This window comes from Anarrhichthys ocellatus, unplaced genomic scaffold (genome assembly GCF_004355925.1).
Source record: "Anarrhichthys ocellatus isolate YVR2014 unplaced genomic scaffold, GSC_Weel_1.0 scaffold953, whole genome shotgun sequence".
Classification (NCBI taxonomy): Eukaryota; Metazoa; Chordata; class Actinopteri; order Perciformes; family Anarhichadidae; genus Anarrhichthys; species Anarrhichthys ocellatus.
Window position 1 is genome coordinate 1037 of NW_022280927.1, and position 14179 is coordinate 15215.

Sequence of the window (14179 nt, forward strand, 5' to 3'; positions counted from 1 at the left end):
CTTGACAATCCTATTTTACTGCAATAAAAATGATTGAAGTGAGATGAACAGACTGAAAACTTTATCTCATTAGATAAAACATGTTGACACAGTTTTCCTTTGGGGACATCATTTGAAGTTGAAAAAAGTAATAAATCGCAATAAAGGACTATGTTATCGCAATACTCAGAATATCGCAGTATCGTGATAATATCGTATCGTGACCTAAGTATCGTGATCATATCGTATAGCAGGATCTCTGGTGATTCCCACCCCTAATATATATATATATATATATATATATACACACAAATATACTCAAAGGAAAACTGTGTCAACATGTATTATCGGTACACTTGTTGGGCCTCATGCTAGAACAACTCGTATGAACACACATTCGTTCGTCAGTGATTTACTTTCTTATATGAAAAAAGAGAAAGTTGAGATAATAACATGTTCTCGGATGAGGCCCGTTGTGTTTTGGACCATTTACTAGGTTTGGATGTCTTGGTGAAGGTAAATGTCAACACTGCTTCCGTGTTGGAGGTGTGCTGCTGCTCATCTAACTGGACATTCTTTTCTTTGTAATGTTTAAAGCTCCTCCCTAGTGCTGCATATGTCCATATGTTCTCTTTTTATTGAACGAACACAATTGATGTCTCTGTCTTTTGCTTTGCTTGTGAAGCAAAAGGGACGAGAGTTGCATTTCATTGTGTGATCCTAAGATAAACTATCCTTAAACAAAGCTTTACTAATCAGCATTCCCTCCAGCTGCTTCACAATAAAAGCTTTCTGCTGGCTGAAAGGAGCAGGAGGCTGATTTTGCTCGTCATGTTTCGCACCACCAAAGTTGTACAGTGTCTTCTGTGAATGCTGAGATTTTGTTTTTTGTGTGTCAGGCAGGTGCACTGAGTCTAGTTTACCAGCAGCGGTTAAACCAGACAGTTTAAACCCTGAAGTTAGCTACGATGGAGGTGAGAGGGAATCTCCTCTGAGCTTCGTTTCCACAGTCTGGAGGCTGAAGCAGGTTGTTTCAGACAGACACAGCTGTCTGATACACATGCATTTGTTAAAATAATGTCACTCCATACACGAAACGACACCGCGCTGATGGAATGAATTCCCCCTGGAGCCACTGAGAGATCAAAGTAAAGACATGAATAAAGGTGTGGTCTTACTGTAGAGATCTAATAGAGCTCATGGGGTCGAGCAGCAGATCTCTCAGGAGGACGCAGGACTCAGGACCCAGGCTGTTAAACTGCAGACTGAGGACAACAGAGACAGGCAGACACAACAATCACAACACAAACACAGCATTCACATGCTAGACGAGCAAGGGAGTCATCCAAAGTCAACTAAATGCATTTAAAAACAGCAGTTATGAGTTTAACACCACAGCACCACGAAGTACATCCTCCATTATGATAGTAAAGATGAATCAATACGTCTCTAAAACAACAACACCTAAGAATTAAAACCTTCATGAAGGTAGGATTTATTGCAGGACTGTAAGCGTGATGAACCTCATAAGGGCTGCCTCAGGCTGAGCTGGGACCAGCCCTTAGTCATGTTGCCCACTGCTACCATTGTGATTATTTGTATAATTCAAAGTGAACATCAGGAGCTAACAGTCAGCAACCAGATGGGTTGACTCAGAGCCTGATAGGAGCTCTTCACCAATTCAGATCTGAATTACCAAACCATCTGGATTCTGATCTTTTTATGTATTTACTTTGGTGCGGTTCAACCAACACCGGGAACTTCTTACTAGTATAACATGGACAATGTTCAGCATCATCCACTAAAACACATATTTTCCTTTGTTACTCACTGCAAAGCAGAACAGAAGGGTTATTGATTGTCTCACTTGAGGTTGTGTGTGTGTCTGAAGGCCGGCCACAGCATCTGAAGCATGTTGTGAGTCAGGAGGCAGGAGGACAGGTCCATCTCTTCAAGGTGATAACTACAGGAAGATACCAACACGCACCTTTCAGTGAGTAACGTTCAGACTCAGTGAGTAACGTTCAGACTCAGTGAGTAACGCTCAGACTCAGTGAGTAACGCTCCGACTGAGTAACGTTCACTCAGTGAGTAACGTTCAGACTCAGTGAGTAACGTTCAGACTCAGTGAGTAACGTTCACTCAGTGAGTAACGTTCAGACTCAGTGAGTAACGTTCAGACTCAGTGAGTAACGTTCAGACTCTGAGTAATGTTCAGACTCAGTGAGTAACGCTCAGACTCAGTGAGTAACGCTCAGCCGGTAACGCTCAGACTCAGCCGGTTATACTCAGACTCAGGCCAATAGTTGAATCTTCAGCTCCAGTTCAGAAGGATTTTCTTTTTCCTCTTTTGGATGCACTTTGTCAATAAAAAGCAATTTAGAAATAAACATATAATTCAGCGCCACAAAATGATAAAACACTAAACCCAACATACTGAACATTTATCAGTAAATCCCTAATCCATATACCTTGCAGGTGTGCACGAGAGCACAGAACTCAGTACAAAGCACTTGAGTGGTGTCATACGGATGTTGGTGAGGTTGATGGTTCTGATCGAGGCCAGAACCTCTGCAGTCACTCTGGGGTTCTGAAACTCATACAGAAGGACCAGTAGATCCATCAGCTCCTCTGGCGGCTGTGGCTTGCTGAGCTCTAGAATTAAATAACAGAAAAGAGAGATTCATAAAGATTTCTGTCTAAAACAAAAACAAAATAAGGAACTTTAAGGGTCTGTCCACGGTGGACCGGTCTCTGCTGGAAAATCTGGGTCTGTCCACGGTGGACCGGTCTCTGCTGGAGGATCTGGGTGTGTCCACGGTGGACCGGTCTCTGCTGGAAAATCTGGGTCTGTCCACGGTGGACCAGTCTCTGCTGGAAAATCTGGATCTGTCCACGGTGGACCGGTCTCTGCTGGAAAATCTGGATCTGTCCACGGTGGACCGGTCTCTGCTGGAGGATCTGGGTCTGTCTGCGGTGGACCGGTCTCTGCTGGAGTCTGAGCTGAAGGAGTTTCTGGTGAACCTGCATGAGTTCATCTGGTTTCACCAGAATCCGACCCGGTGGCTCCGATGACGAGCATTAAGAATAACTCTATAGAAACAGACCATCTTCTCTCTGATGGTCTCTGTACTGATGGAGGTCTGATAGAGGACCAGGACTAAACTGAGACTGGTTCATAGAGGATCAGGACTAAACTGAGACTGGTTCATAGAGGATCAGGACTAAACTGAGACTGGTTCAGGACCAGGTAAAAGTTCCTGACTGTAACTTTAACAAGACCATCATTAATATCAAATGAAAGTCAGTGGGTGTGTAATATTTGAAACCAAGATCAGTTCAAGCTCTTCAAACATGAAAAACAAAGCACACTGTAAAGCAGGACTGAAAAGAACTTATACGTTACCTCTGACGAGGTACTTCCTGAGGGCTTGTGTGATCTGGGCCACGGTGGTGCTCTGAATGCTGCACCCAAGTTGCTGGAGAAGGACACGGTTGCCATAATGCAACAGTCCACCCATGAAGATGGGGAAGAGCTCGAAAGGCTGGCTCTCACTGCACTGCTCCGGTTGCGGGCCGTGGACTCCCAGGAGGTTTTGCTCCACCTGGTCCAGGACGTCCTCGTTGTAGCTGTCCTCAGTGCGGAACATCTCAGCCGCCATGGTTCTGGCAATGCTGCTTTTGTTGCGACTGCTGATTTTCTCGTAGAGCTTTGGAAAAAGCTTAAGGAGGTTGAATATGGCAAATATTCGGAGGGGGATGAACTTCGAGAGGATGCTGACGAGGGCGTTGACATCCTCACTCGCCTGACCAATGGCCGCAGACACCTGAGTGGTCAGCTTCTCCAGAGCTGATTTGTTCTCTCCTAGAACCACGTAGAGAGCCGCCAGGTACTCCTGCATAGCCGGGACAGCAAACACGTACCGCTTCGTATCATTCTCACTGGGATCTTCTGCTAAATGCTTGCCGCTTTCCACACTGGGAGCCAAGAAGAAGTCGAGCACGTCGGTCCGGAACATGGCCAGCTGACGTAGCTCCTCGTCCGTCTTGGTCTCGCCTCCGATCCACTGCTCCAGCTCCTTTTCCGAGAACGACATGCGTTTGTTCGTCACGCCGTCGAACGCGAGTTTCCCAACCGTACGGACCACGTACAGCATCAGAGAGCTGTGGTGCTCCTGAATGGTCACATTGGATCCCTCTCCCGTGCCGAGCACCTCACCGCCAAAGTTCAGCCGGAGGAAACTGGTGTAAATGCCGGTCAGCGTGCGGATGGGCGCCTTGGCGTCGGTGAAATGGAGGAAGTGTAAGGTGGCGCATGTGAGCCAGCAGTAGGAGGGCAGGAAGCAGGCTGCAGCCAGCTGGCTTTCTCTCTGGAGGTTGAGGTACAGCAGCTCTATGAGAGTGTGGGCCTCGTGGTTCTGGCCCGTCTCTCCGCACTGCTGCAACAGGCGGCTGCTGAAGTAGGCCCGCTGGCGGTCCGGGTCGTTGAAGCCACAGATCTGTGCATAGCGACTCACATACTTCTGGGGGATACGGTCCAGGGCAGACAGTCTGGTGGTCACCAAGATGCTGGCCTGAGAAAACATACAGCAGCCAAGTAACACACTTCATAAATAAACAAGGATTCAATAAATATGTTCTTCATCAGGGGAAGAAAATCGATACAGCATAGTATCGCAATATTGTATCGATACACGAACACCAAGTTCGTAATTGCAGATGTCGTGATTAAACGATTTGGCCTTAACTGTGGTTATATAGTCCGGGTTTCTTTTATCAATTAAATTACAATATTGTATTTCTTAATCAATTGAATTGTGTGTTTTTATGCAAAGCACCACTAAAATGACTTAAACAAAGTAAAAAGTTGATGGTGATAACATATATTTCAGTTCATTGGCTATAGGCCGATTAGAAGTGGACTGAAAACTTTATCCAATCAGAGAAAACAGATGTTGACAAACTGCATAATTTGCAGTTGAAAATAGGTAATAAATTGCAATGTTTGATATTGTAATACTCAGCATATCAGTCACGGTATATCGAGGTTTATTCATTTTTCCAATATGAATGCTTTTGAAAGGGTAAACTGGTAATAAGTTCAACCTTCTCAAAGTAGGTATAAACCGTAAAACATTCAAAATGTTATGTTTTTACTTTGTTATTGTCATTTATATTGGTTATTTGCAGAAAACCCACAATTCAAATAAATGTTGTATTTTTATGTAAATATTTTCTATGATTGAAAAACATCTTGTTGTTTTACTGAAGTATAATAATGTTCTTAGAGCTCGTGTTAGGAAGTTAAACAGCTCATAATTCATCTCTAATATCTATTTTATATTCATGTGAAAACATCTCCTTCAAACTACTGGATTTATTCTAGTTTATCACCAAAACTACATTTTACAGATGACATGTGAACACATCATGATCACGTTATAATGTACCTTCAGCCAGTACTCATGTTCACCGAGCAGAGCCTGAAGGCATCCTGTCAACCCAACCTTTATCAACATGTCCTCAGACAACGGTTCGTATATCATCTAACCAAAACATACTCCTCATTTTTTGTGCGTTTCCCTACAAACGTTCAGCAACACGTGGTCAACTTTTTGCTCTCTACTTCAACACAGTCTTTTCAAAATAAACTTCTGTCTTCATAGGAAACAACTTAGTTATGTTTAGGCAACATAAGTATTTGGTTAGGTTCAGAACATCAATGTTGACTTCATTTTGTAACAAAAACTACAAAATGTTTGAACTATTTTGTTAAGCCAGTGTCAGTGAAACTCAGCACTTCCTGCAGATGTTTCACTTTAAAAGCCTAAAATGAAAGTGCAGGGAGGAGTATGAAAGTATCCTCTGTACTTGCCAAACAAAACGTGTCCACAACAAAGAGTTTCACAAACTGTTGAGTGCTGAACGCTGAGGTCAAATACCTGGTCAGCTTTATAATCTTGTCTGTTTAAGATAAAGGTCTGGAGCTGAGGAAGATGTGGACTCCAGCCTAAGTTCATGATGTTAACGACGAGGTTCCAGGAGAGCAGCATTACTCACATCCTCAGCTTAAGAAAGGGAACCCTTCAGACATCCAGGTTAACTTTTCAGAAACGTTAGAGATGGCAGTCTGAGGCAGACGAATGCGGTGCTGGTGATGGTGGACTGTCCCTTACCTCAGGCAGGAGGTATTTCCTCAGCAGGTTGACCACCACCACACCTGGAGGCAGCGCCTCATCAGGATCACTGCAAAGCTCCGTGGCTCCAATTCTGAAATCCAGATTCATCTTCTCCATCCCGTTGAAGACGAAGAGCACGTCCTTGGCCTGGTTTCCCTCCCCACTCAACAAGGGGTTTTTTTTAAGGTGGAGGTACTTCCTGCTCACCAGGTCCCTTAAGGAAACCACCCTATGAAGGAAGGGATTCATCACTTTGTGCACTTTATTACCAACACACTGTTCCAACAGCAGTGTGATGCAGCAGCGGTCTGTAAGGTAGATGGTATAGGTCGGTTGGTAGATCGGTCCGGTCAGTAGGACTGTCAAACCGATCCGTAGGTAGGCAAGTAGGTTCGGTAGATATGGCAGGTAAGTCGTCGGTAGGGGTCGGGTAGGGTAGGGTAGGGTCGGGTCGGTAGATCAGTCTGGTCCGTAGGTAGGTAGGTCTGACAGTCGGTACATAGGTCGGCTGGTTGGTCAGTCGGTCTGTTGGTAGGTAGGGAGGTAGGTCTGTCGGTATGGGTAGGTAGGTAGGTAGGTAGGGAGGTAGGTAGGTAGGGAGGTAGGTAGGTAGGTCTGTCGGTATGGGTAGGTAGGTAGGTAGGTAGGGAGGTAGGTAGGTAGGGAGGTAGGTCTGTCGGTATGGGTAGGTAGGTAGGTAGGTAGGGAGGTAGGGAGGTAGGTCTGTCGGTATGGGTAGGTAGATAGGTAGGGAGGTAGGTAGGGAGGTAGGTAGGGAGGTAGGTAGGGAGGTAGGTCTGTCGGTATGGGTAGGTAGGTAGGTAGGGAGGTAGGGAGGTAGGTAGGGAGGGAGGTAGGTAGGTCGGTCTGTCGTTTGGTGGGTAGGTAGATAGGTCTTGATTGTCTCTCATTCTGAGGGAAATGACTAAAATAATGCGGCTCCAAACAAAATATCAGTTATGTGACATAAGACAACGATGAAAAATTAGAGGATCATCTTACTTTGACAGTTGTCCGAGGTCCTCACAAGAGAAAGGAACCAGCAACTTGAACTGGGTCAGGGTTCTGCCAGCGCACCAGTCCAGCACCAGCTTCCGGACCGCTGTGCTTTTCCCAGTTCCCACAGCTCCATACATCAGCACGTTGGGCCCCCGGCCCTCACTCCAGGCATCGCTGGGCTCAAACAGCTGTTCCACCGTCACAGAGGGGCTGGAGGGGGTCTGGGTCTGGAGAGAGCAACTGAGCTGTCCTGCCCTCTCCTCTGCCTCTCTCTCCAGGATCAGTGGATCCACATGCATGGTCTCTGGGCTGAAGTAACCTCCAAACTGTTTCTCCTCCTGAGGAAGGTGGCTGAACCACAGGATGACCTTCTTCTTGTGGATCTCAAGGGGATCTGCTGCAAGAGACACAAAAGGAGGACTTCTTGAGACGTTGATGGAGTGCTGCTCTGAGTGAACTATAATAGATTTGATTCGCTCTGTGGTTGATCTCTATTGTTGCATATTCTATCTTGCTGTATATATATATTGTGTATTTTATATATTCAGTGTGCTTAGTGTTTGACTGTCTCTATAGACACTATGTCTTTAACTTGTAGTCCAGTCACACCCAGGACTACAAGTCACTGGTTGCTTTAGAATCTTTAATAATAATAATAAGACATTAAGTTAAAAGCGGATTTAAAGGCGGAGCCTGTGATTCTAATCAAATACACTTTTGTCTCCACAGTTCTCTGTTTGCTTTGGACTGAGACAGCGAAACACACGGTGGCAGCGGAGCTCTCTGTAGTTTATATGTGTGTTTTTTAAATAATATATTTACAGAGCAAGCTTATAGATGATGCAGTTATAAAGGCATGAAGGGAAAGATGCCTCGAGAGACGTCACTGTCACTTTTCATGTCAATAACACACGAAACAGATAATGAGAATAAAATGTTTTTGATGAAATATCACAATTCTAAGCTTCATTACAGCTGCTTTTTCTGATGGAAGCTTTCTTAATACATGATATGTTCAAGGACCGTCGGAAAGATGAAAATCTGACGATGATGTTTTTTACAGCTTCTGGCTGTGATGAAAGGTGTAGTTTTGGTGATTGTTTAAATACAACGTGCTTTTCAATCCCGTCGGTAGGTTTTGGGTGTCGTGGTTGTGTGAGAGAAAGCTTTGAGCACCTGGTCCTGAGGTGGTGGAGCAGAAGGTCCTGTAGTGGAAACCAGTGGCAGTGTACAGAGAAACCTCCACCCTCCTCTTCCTCCTCCATGCTCCGAGCAGCTGACTCAGCTGTCTGCAAAACAGGACACATCATGCAGGTCGGTTCACAATCTCTACAAGATGCAAATCCACAGAGACGAGCTGGAAAGGTTACTTCATTCCCACAGTCAACAGCCAACGGTCCTCACAGTGTGGCTTATTCACACTGATCCTAGATCTGCATCACGTGGTAGTTTATTGCTGTTAATTGGGCTGTGTGCAGGTTAAGACAGGTACGCTGACATACCTCCAAAGCACTGAGCTTTTATACACGCACGCACAACTACGACTGCTCTGAGATGAACACAGGAAGCTCCAAGTGTTATTGTCATTCAAAGGAATAGGGAATACATTAGTGTATTTGCTTTGATTGAATCATTAGTAGTTTTATTGATGTATTATAATCAAATATCTATTTTAACAGTTGTTTAAAGATAAAATGTCCCCACACCACCTGGGACACATAAACGTCTCGCTAGCTCCTCACATTTTGATATTAATCATTCATCTTTGGTCCCTCACAATGTCACATGATCACCTTATAAATCTGTTGAATGCATCAGCAAACAGCTGCTCGTTCACACACACAGCAGACACAGAAGCATGTGGTCACCTACCTGTGCAGTGAGCTCATGCTGCTGCTGTGCTGCCTCTGTACGTCCGCTTCTGTGACAAACAGAAGAAAAAGAACTTAAAGGTCACCGTTGAGTGTTTGACCACTAGCAGCGCTGTGGAGCACTATTCCCATGCATGCACACATTCATGTGCAAAGGTAAGAAGATGACGGTTGGAGGCTGTAACACGCTGAGAAAAATGTAACAATGCACCTGCAAAGACAGAGGAAATAGAGACTACATGATGTGTGTTTTTGGGAAGAATTTAAACAGAATATGAAAAATTCATAGAAGCTTTTAAAAGTTTAAATAAATAGCATCCATTATAACGTTTCTGAAACACCATCTAAAGGACATGTAGTCTCCTCTTAAAGCTACAGTGTGTCTCTTTACAGCCTCTACAGGGACTTTGACTTGTTATTTCTCTTTAAATACATCAAAACTCTTTAAATGCAGTTTAACAACACTGTAACAACAAGTGTTTTACAAACTATTTAATGGTCTAGTCACCTAAAGACAGTGCAGAATATTTAGGACAAACACACTACAAGTGCGAGCAGGTCACTCCTGGAAGTCTGCACACAGTTATGGAGTCATAAAGGATATGTTACATAACGTCAACAAGTCAAGAGCAGGACGTGACATTTCACGCCTCCTGATGTATTTGTGCTGCTCCATACAGACCGTATAAAGTCATGTCTGATAAGAACATAAATAAAGAAGGAACTAACCTATTGACACTTGAAATGTCACTCAGCTAAATCCAGCGTGCATACCCAAATGTCTCAGCGTCCTTGTCTCCCATTGGTCGTTATCTTATGTACTTTCTCTCATTCTTGTTCCTTTCTTTCTCTCTGAGACTCAGTGAACACTGTGACGTGACCGTGGAGCTTTACACAGAACTGGATTTATTCCTATGAAAAGCTCCTCAGTGGCGAATGAAGCACATACAGTTTAACTTCCGGCTTCCGAGTGGAAAAACTTCAGATGAAAAATACCCGGATCCTCCCACGGGCCCATAGAGCATGCGCAGTAATGTTTCCTTTAACCACGCCCCCCCAGCCTTCTGGTCCAGCCTCGTTCTCATTGACATGAACGGAGGAATGAAAATAACTCTGGATTTTAGATATTTTTTTAAATAACTTTTAGGATCTAATGATTTAAATTATGGATTGTGTTCATGTTGGGAAGTTGATTCACCTCAAAAAAATAATTATCCGCTCAGTTACAGACGTCTAGTCTTTTGGAGTCACGCGACCGACCCGGAAGTTGTAATTCCACCGTTGGGCCACTAAATCAAATTTCAAAATAAACTTGTTAAAGACAAGAACGCTCAAAAGTAGTTTTCTTTATTTGATAGCTTTAAGTTAATTTGAGATAGCCCTGCTGTAATGTTTGTATTTGACATATATTTTAAATTATTTTGTTTTTCATTTCTCTAATTTGTGTGTTTGATTTGATTGTGTTCTTGCTCAACTTGAGGCAGAAGTATTAAGTGTTTTACTGGTGTTGAACGTGACACTAAATAATATACTTCATACTTCATCTGTCTTCCTCTGCTGGTGGACTACAAGATAACTGTGAAGTTGGATGCTGCCACCTACTGTAAAAGAGTGTGTTCCATCATGGCTTTTTAAAAACAATGTTATTTATTTTAATTTATTTTATAATTTTATAATTTTATTTATTATTACTTTATTTTTATTTAATTTTTTTAATTGAAAAAATAATATATATATGTATATATATATATATTTTTTTAACTAAACTGTAAGTACTAGACATCCTGATCCACACTCCAGACCAGTTGGTGGCGGTAATGCACCAATATATCGTTTGCCAACCGCCACTACACCTCAAAGAAGAAGAAGAAGAAGAAGCTTTCGCGTGCCTGTGGATGTTGTGCTTATGAGCGGCAGCGCTAAGTACCCGGATGTCGATGGAGGAAGTAAGTAGCCTGCCAGCCGTTTGACAGATCTCGTTCTCTTTTTTTTTTTTTTTCAATAAATCATGGCCGAAGCTTCGCCGGATTGATGGAGGGGTTTGTTTGTAAGCGCGCACGGCTCGTTCGGTTGTAATAATATTATGAGTGAGGAGCGGAGGACCGAGGCCTCTACTTTTGTTGTGGCAGCAGCGTTAATCGCGGCTCGGAGATTAAACTAACACTAGTGGAACCGACTAGGATATAGGGGGCATCGAAGGAGACGACTCAGAGGAGGCTTTCTCCACCATTGATTTGCTGCTGCAGAAGACAACACAACAACACACGCACGTATTAACTTCTTCTGGTCTCCCTCTGCACTTCTGCTCACTCTCAACATTACTAAACACCATTGTGAGGAGATAACGGGACTACCGAAGCTTCAGGAAGAAGAGGTGAGACGTCATTTCCGCAGGAAACATGAATAAATAAATACCAATAATGCTAAATTAAAAATAACTCATAAAGATAAAATCCACACATATTCACACAACTCCACAGGATCGTTAAATGACAAACAAAATTAAATCGGAAATAATAAAGTACATTTTTAACTCTGTTACACCTCCAGCACCACCAGCAGGAGCAGGAGGAGGATTCAGTTTGGTGTACTAGATGCCACCTGGACCTGCACCTGGACCTGCACCTGCACCTGGACCAGTGTGGCAAAGTTAGAAAGATGAATGCGCTGCTTCCCATGTGAGCCGCTTTAAGATCACACTCTTCTACCAACACCGGGAGGCTGAACCTCATCTGGAGGGAGGGAGGGACCACCATGAGGGACATCTAGTGTTTATTTGTATTTATTGAAGGGGGGGGTGCGGGTTGTTCTTCTTATTCAATATTAGTTTGGTTAGTCATCCTGCAGATCTTTGAGACTCATCTCTGCCTGCTGCATGATGATGTGTTTCCCGTCAGCATGCAGGGAGCATTAATCTAGACGAAGTGGGTCCGATTGTTGTCATTATGATAACAGGAGGCACACTGGACACAACGTAGCAGGTGTTGGATCATTCAACCCGCCGGTCTGCTTCCTATAAGTTCATCCTCATCATCAGTGGATGGCTCTTTGCGGCGTGACGGCTACAAATGTTACAAAAATGATGGCCGCTTACAACGGTGGCTCCTCAGCGGTGGCCGCCCATCACCCGCATCAGCACCACCACCAGCTCCCTCACCTCCCGCCTCCACACATGCACCACCACAACAACAACAGCCACACAGCCGCGGCGGTGATGCTCAATCCCGGTCAGCAGCAGCCCTACTTCCCGTCTCCTGCACCCGGACAAGCCCCCGGACCGGCAGCCCAGGTCCGGGTCCAAGCCGCCGCGGTCAAAGCTCACCATCACCGTCAGCACAACACGCACCACCTGCAGCCGCAGCTGGACATCGAGCTGGACCGGCCCATCGGTTATGGAGCGTTTGGGGTCGTTTGGTAAGTTCCTGCACCACCACAACAACAGACCGCACCAGCAGTCCGGCATGTTTGGACACATTTTACTAAAAGACGTGTAGATCTGGCTGTCGTGCATCTGGCAGCCACAGCTGTCTCTTAACTGTAGTTTCATATAGAAAGAATCTCGTGAAAGCTTTGTCAGCTGATGTGTACACTGGATTCTAAAATCGTTTAAGTTAATGCACAACAGCCAGCAAAGAACTGGTGACGCTTACTGTGATGAAGTCAATGCACTTTCTGAATCTCTGCATGTTAAAAAGGAGGTAAAGAAATAAACGGAACGAAAGAGTTTTCCAGTAAACAAACTCACTTGTGTTTAAGAGGCCGTCTCTCTGAGGCCGTGTGCAGCACAGTGGTGGTGAAACCTTGGATGGGAGTCGCTGCCATCTGTTCGCCTTCACTGATCCTATTTGAACCGGTTCACTGGAGGTTGTGCAGGAAGAGTCCGCAGAGTGCGGAGCGCTTACTTTAAAGCTGCTGAGTTCCTCACGAGCTTTTCATCTCTAAACACTTCAAAGAAAAAGGTTTCAAATGACAGAACACACTGAATAATGATGGTGTGTCTTCATCTTCGTCCTGTTTCTGACTAAACTATAAGATATCTCCTCGTCCATTTGATTATGTAATGAGCATCAAAAGGTCAGAAGGTTCAACGAAGACATTGTGAGTCATTCTCTGGGGACCATGAATATCCACAGCATGTTTCATGGCATTTCAGCCTTTTAGTTTCCAAGATAACTTGTTAAATGTAAATTGGAAATAGTCTCTTAGCGATGCCAAAGAAAAGGGGTGGGGACTAAACTGATTGGGGATTGTCCTCTGGGGACCCTGACTGTCCAAATATCATGGAGATGTGTATATTGGTGATGTGAGTTTGACCTGGTACGACACTTCATAAGCAGTATGAGCATAAAAACAACGTGGAGAGAATACAACAAACCATGTTCAGGTCCTCGTCATAACTTCATATATTTATGAACAAATATATAATATAATAACAGGTTTCTGAATTGGTTATTTTAATTTACAGACATTTCCAGTAGAATTAAATGTTCAGACGAAGAAATCGTAAATTATTCAAGATTTGTCTCTTAGCTTTTTGGGAGGTTATTTATAGTAACAATAAGGATCCAAAATGAAGAATAATTATAACGTTTTAAGTCCAAACCTTCAAACTGTTATTCACTGAAGTCATTCAGATTGTGTCTCTTTATAATAATATCTACGAGCATCCTGACTGGGACAGTGTGATGACACAGGTAGTCTACAGTAGAGGACACACTGACTCAGTACAACATGCTTAAAGAAATAATAACACAAATGTGCTTCTGTTTGTGTCTTTGCGTTGGCTTGCTTGGAGTGGTTGTACGTGTAGTTGTTTGGTGGTGATGTCATCAGTGACCCTGTTTGTCGTCTCAGGTCAGTGACGGACCCCAGAGACGGAAAGAGAGTCGCCCTCAAAAAGATGCCCAATGTCTTCCAAAACCTTGTTTCTTGCAAGAGGGTGTTTCGGGAGCTCAAGATGCTGAGCTTCTTCAAACATGAGAACGTCAGTACACAGCTGATGCTGAGACCTGTCTCTGTCTGTCTCTCTCTCTGTCTCTCTGTCTCTCTCTGTCTCTGTCTGTCTCTCTCTCTGTCTCTCTGTCTTTCTCTGTCTGTCTGTCTGTCTCTCTCTGTCTCTCTCTCTCTGTCTCTCTCTCTCTCCCTCTGTCT

The 14179-nt window shown here is 44.1% G+C and overlaps 2 protein-coding genes across 4 annotated transcripts; one reads left to right on the plus strand and one right to left on the minus strand.

Annotated features, from left to right (window-relative positions):
• Positions 1 to 332: 332 nt before the first annotated feature.
• Positions 333 to 9987, minus strand: nlrx1 (NLR family member X1). 3 transcript variants are annotated; one of them, XM_031838723.1, is made up of 9 exons: positions 9803 to 9987; positions 9030 to 9078; positions 8334 to 8446; positions 7161 to 7554; positions 6156 to 6387; positions 3386 to 4553; positions 2451 to 2634; positions 1847 to 1942; positions 333 to 1244 (listed from the first exon to the last, which is right to left on the minus strand). In XM_031838723.1, the coding sequence occupies exons 2-9, from the start codon at positions 9044 to 9046 to the stop codon at positions 1154 to 1156; spliced, it is 2295 nt and encodes a 764-aa protein (XP_031694583.1). In that variant the 5' UTR covers positions 9047 to 9078; positions 9803 to 9987; the 3' UTR covers positions 333 to 1153. The 3 variants fall into 3 exon arrangements, with proteins under 3 accessions (XP_031694583.1, XP_031694584.1, XP_031694582.1); XM_031838724.1 differs by having other exon boundaries at positions 7161 to 7551; positions 9758 to 9987; XM_031838722.1 differs by having other exon boundaries at positions 9758 to 9987.
• An 884-nt stretch (positions 9988 to 10871) lies between these two features.
• Positions 10872 to 14106, plus strand: LOC116377153 (serine/threonine-protein kinase NLK-like; the record flags this gene model as incomplete). Its single annotated transcript, XM_031838721.1, has 3 exons — positions 10872 to 11402; positions 11579 to 12442; positions 13883 to 14106. Coding segments are annotated over exons 2-3 (598 nt in total), but the record flags the coding sequence as incomplete, so codon positions are not given.
• Positions 14107 to 14179: the final 73 nt, after the last annotated feature.

Bases quoted from the DNA above. Each gene is read 5' to 3' on its own strand.
- nlrx1 (XM_031838723.1), bottom strand. The intron at 7,555-8,333 runs GTGCTCAAAGCT...TGTCTCTTGCAG, and splicing joins CTCCACCACCTCAGGACCAG to CAGATCCCCTTGAGATCCAC. The intron at 4,554-6,155 runs GTAAGGGACAGT...ATGTTTTCTCAG, and splicing joins GGAAATACCTCCTGCCTGAG to GCCAGCATCTTGGTGACCAC.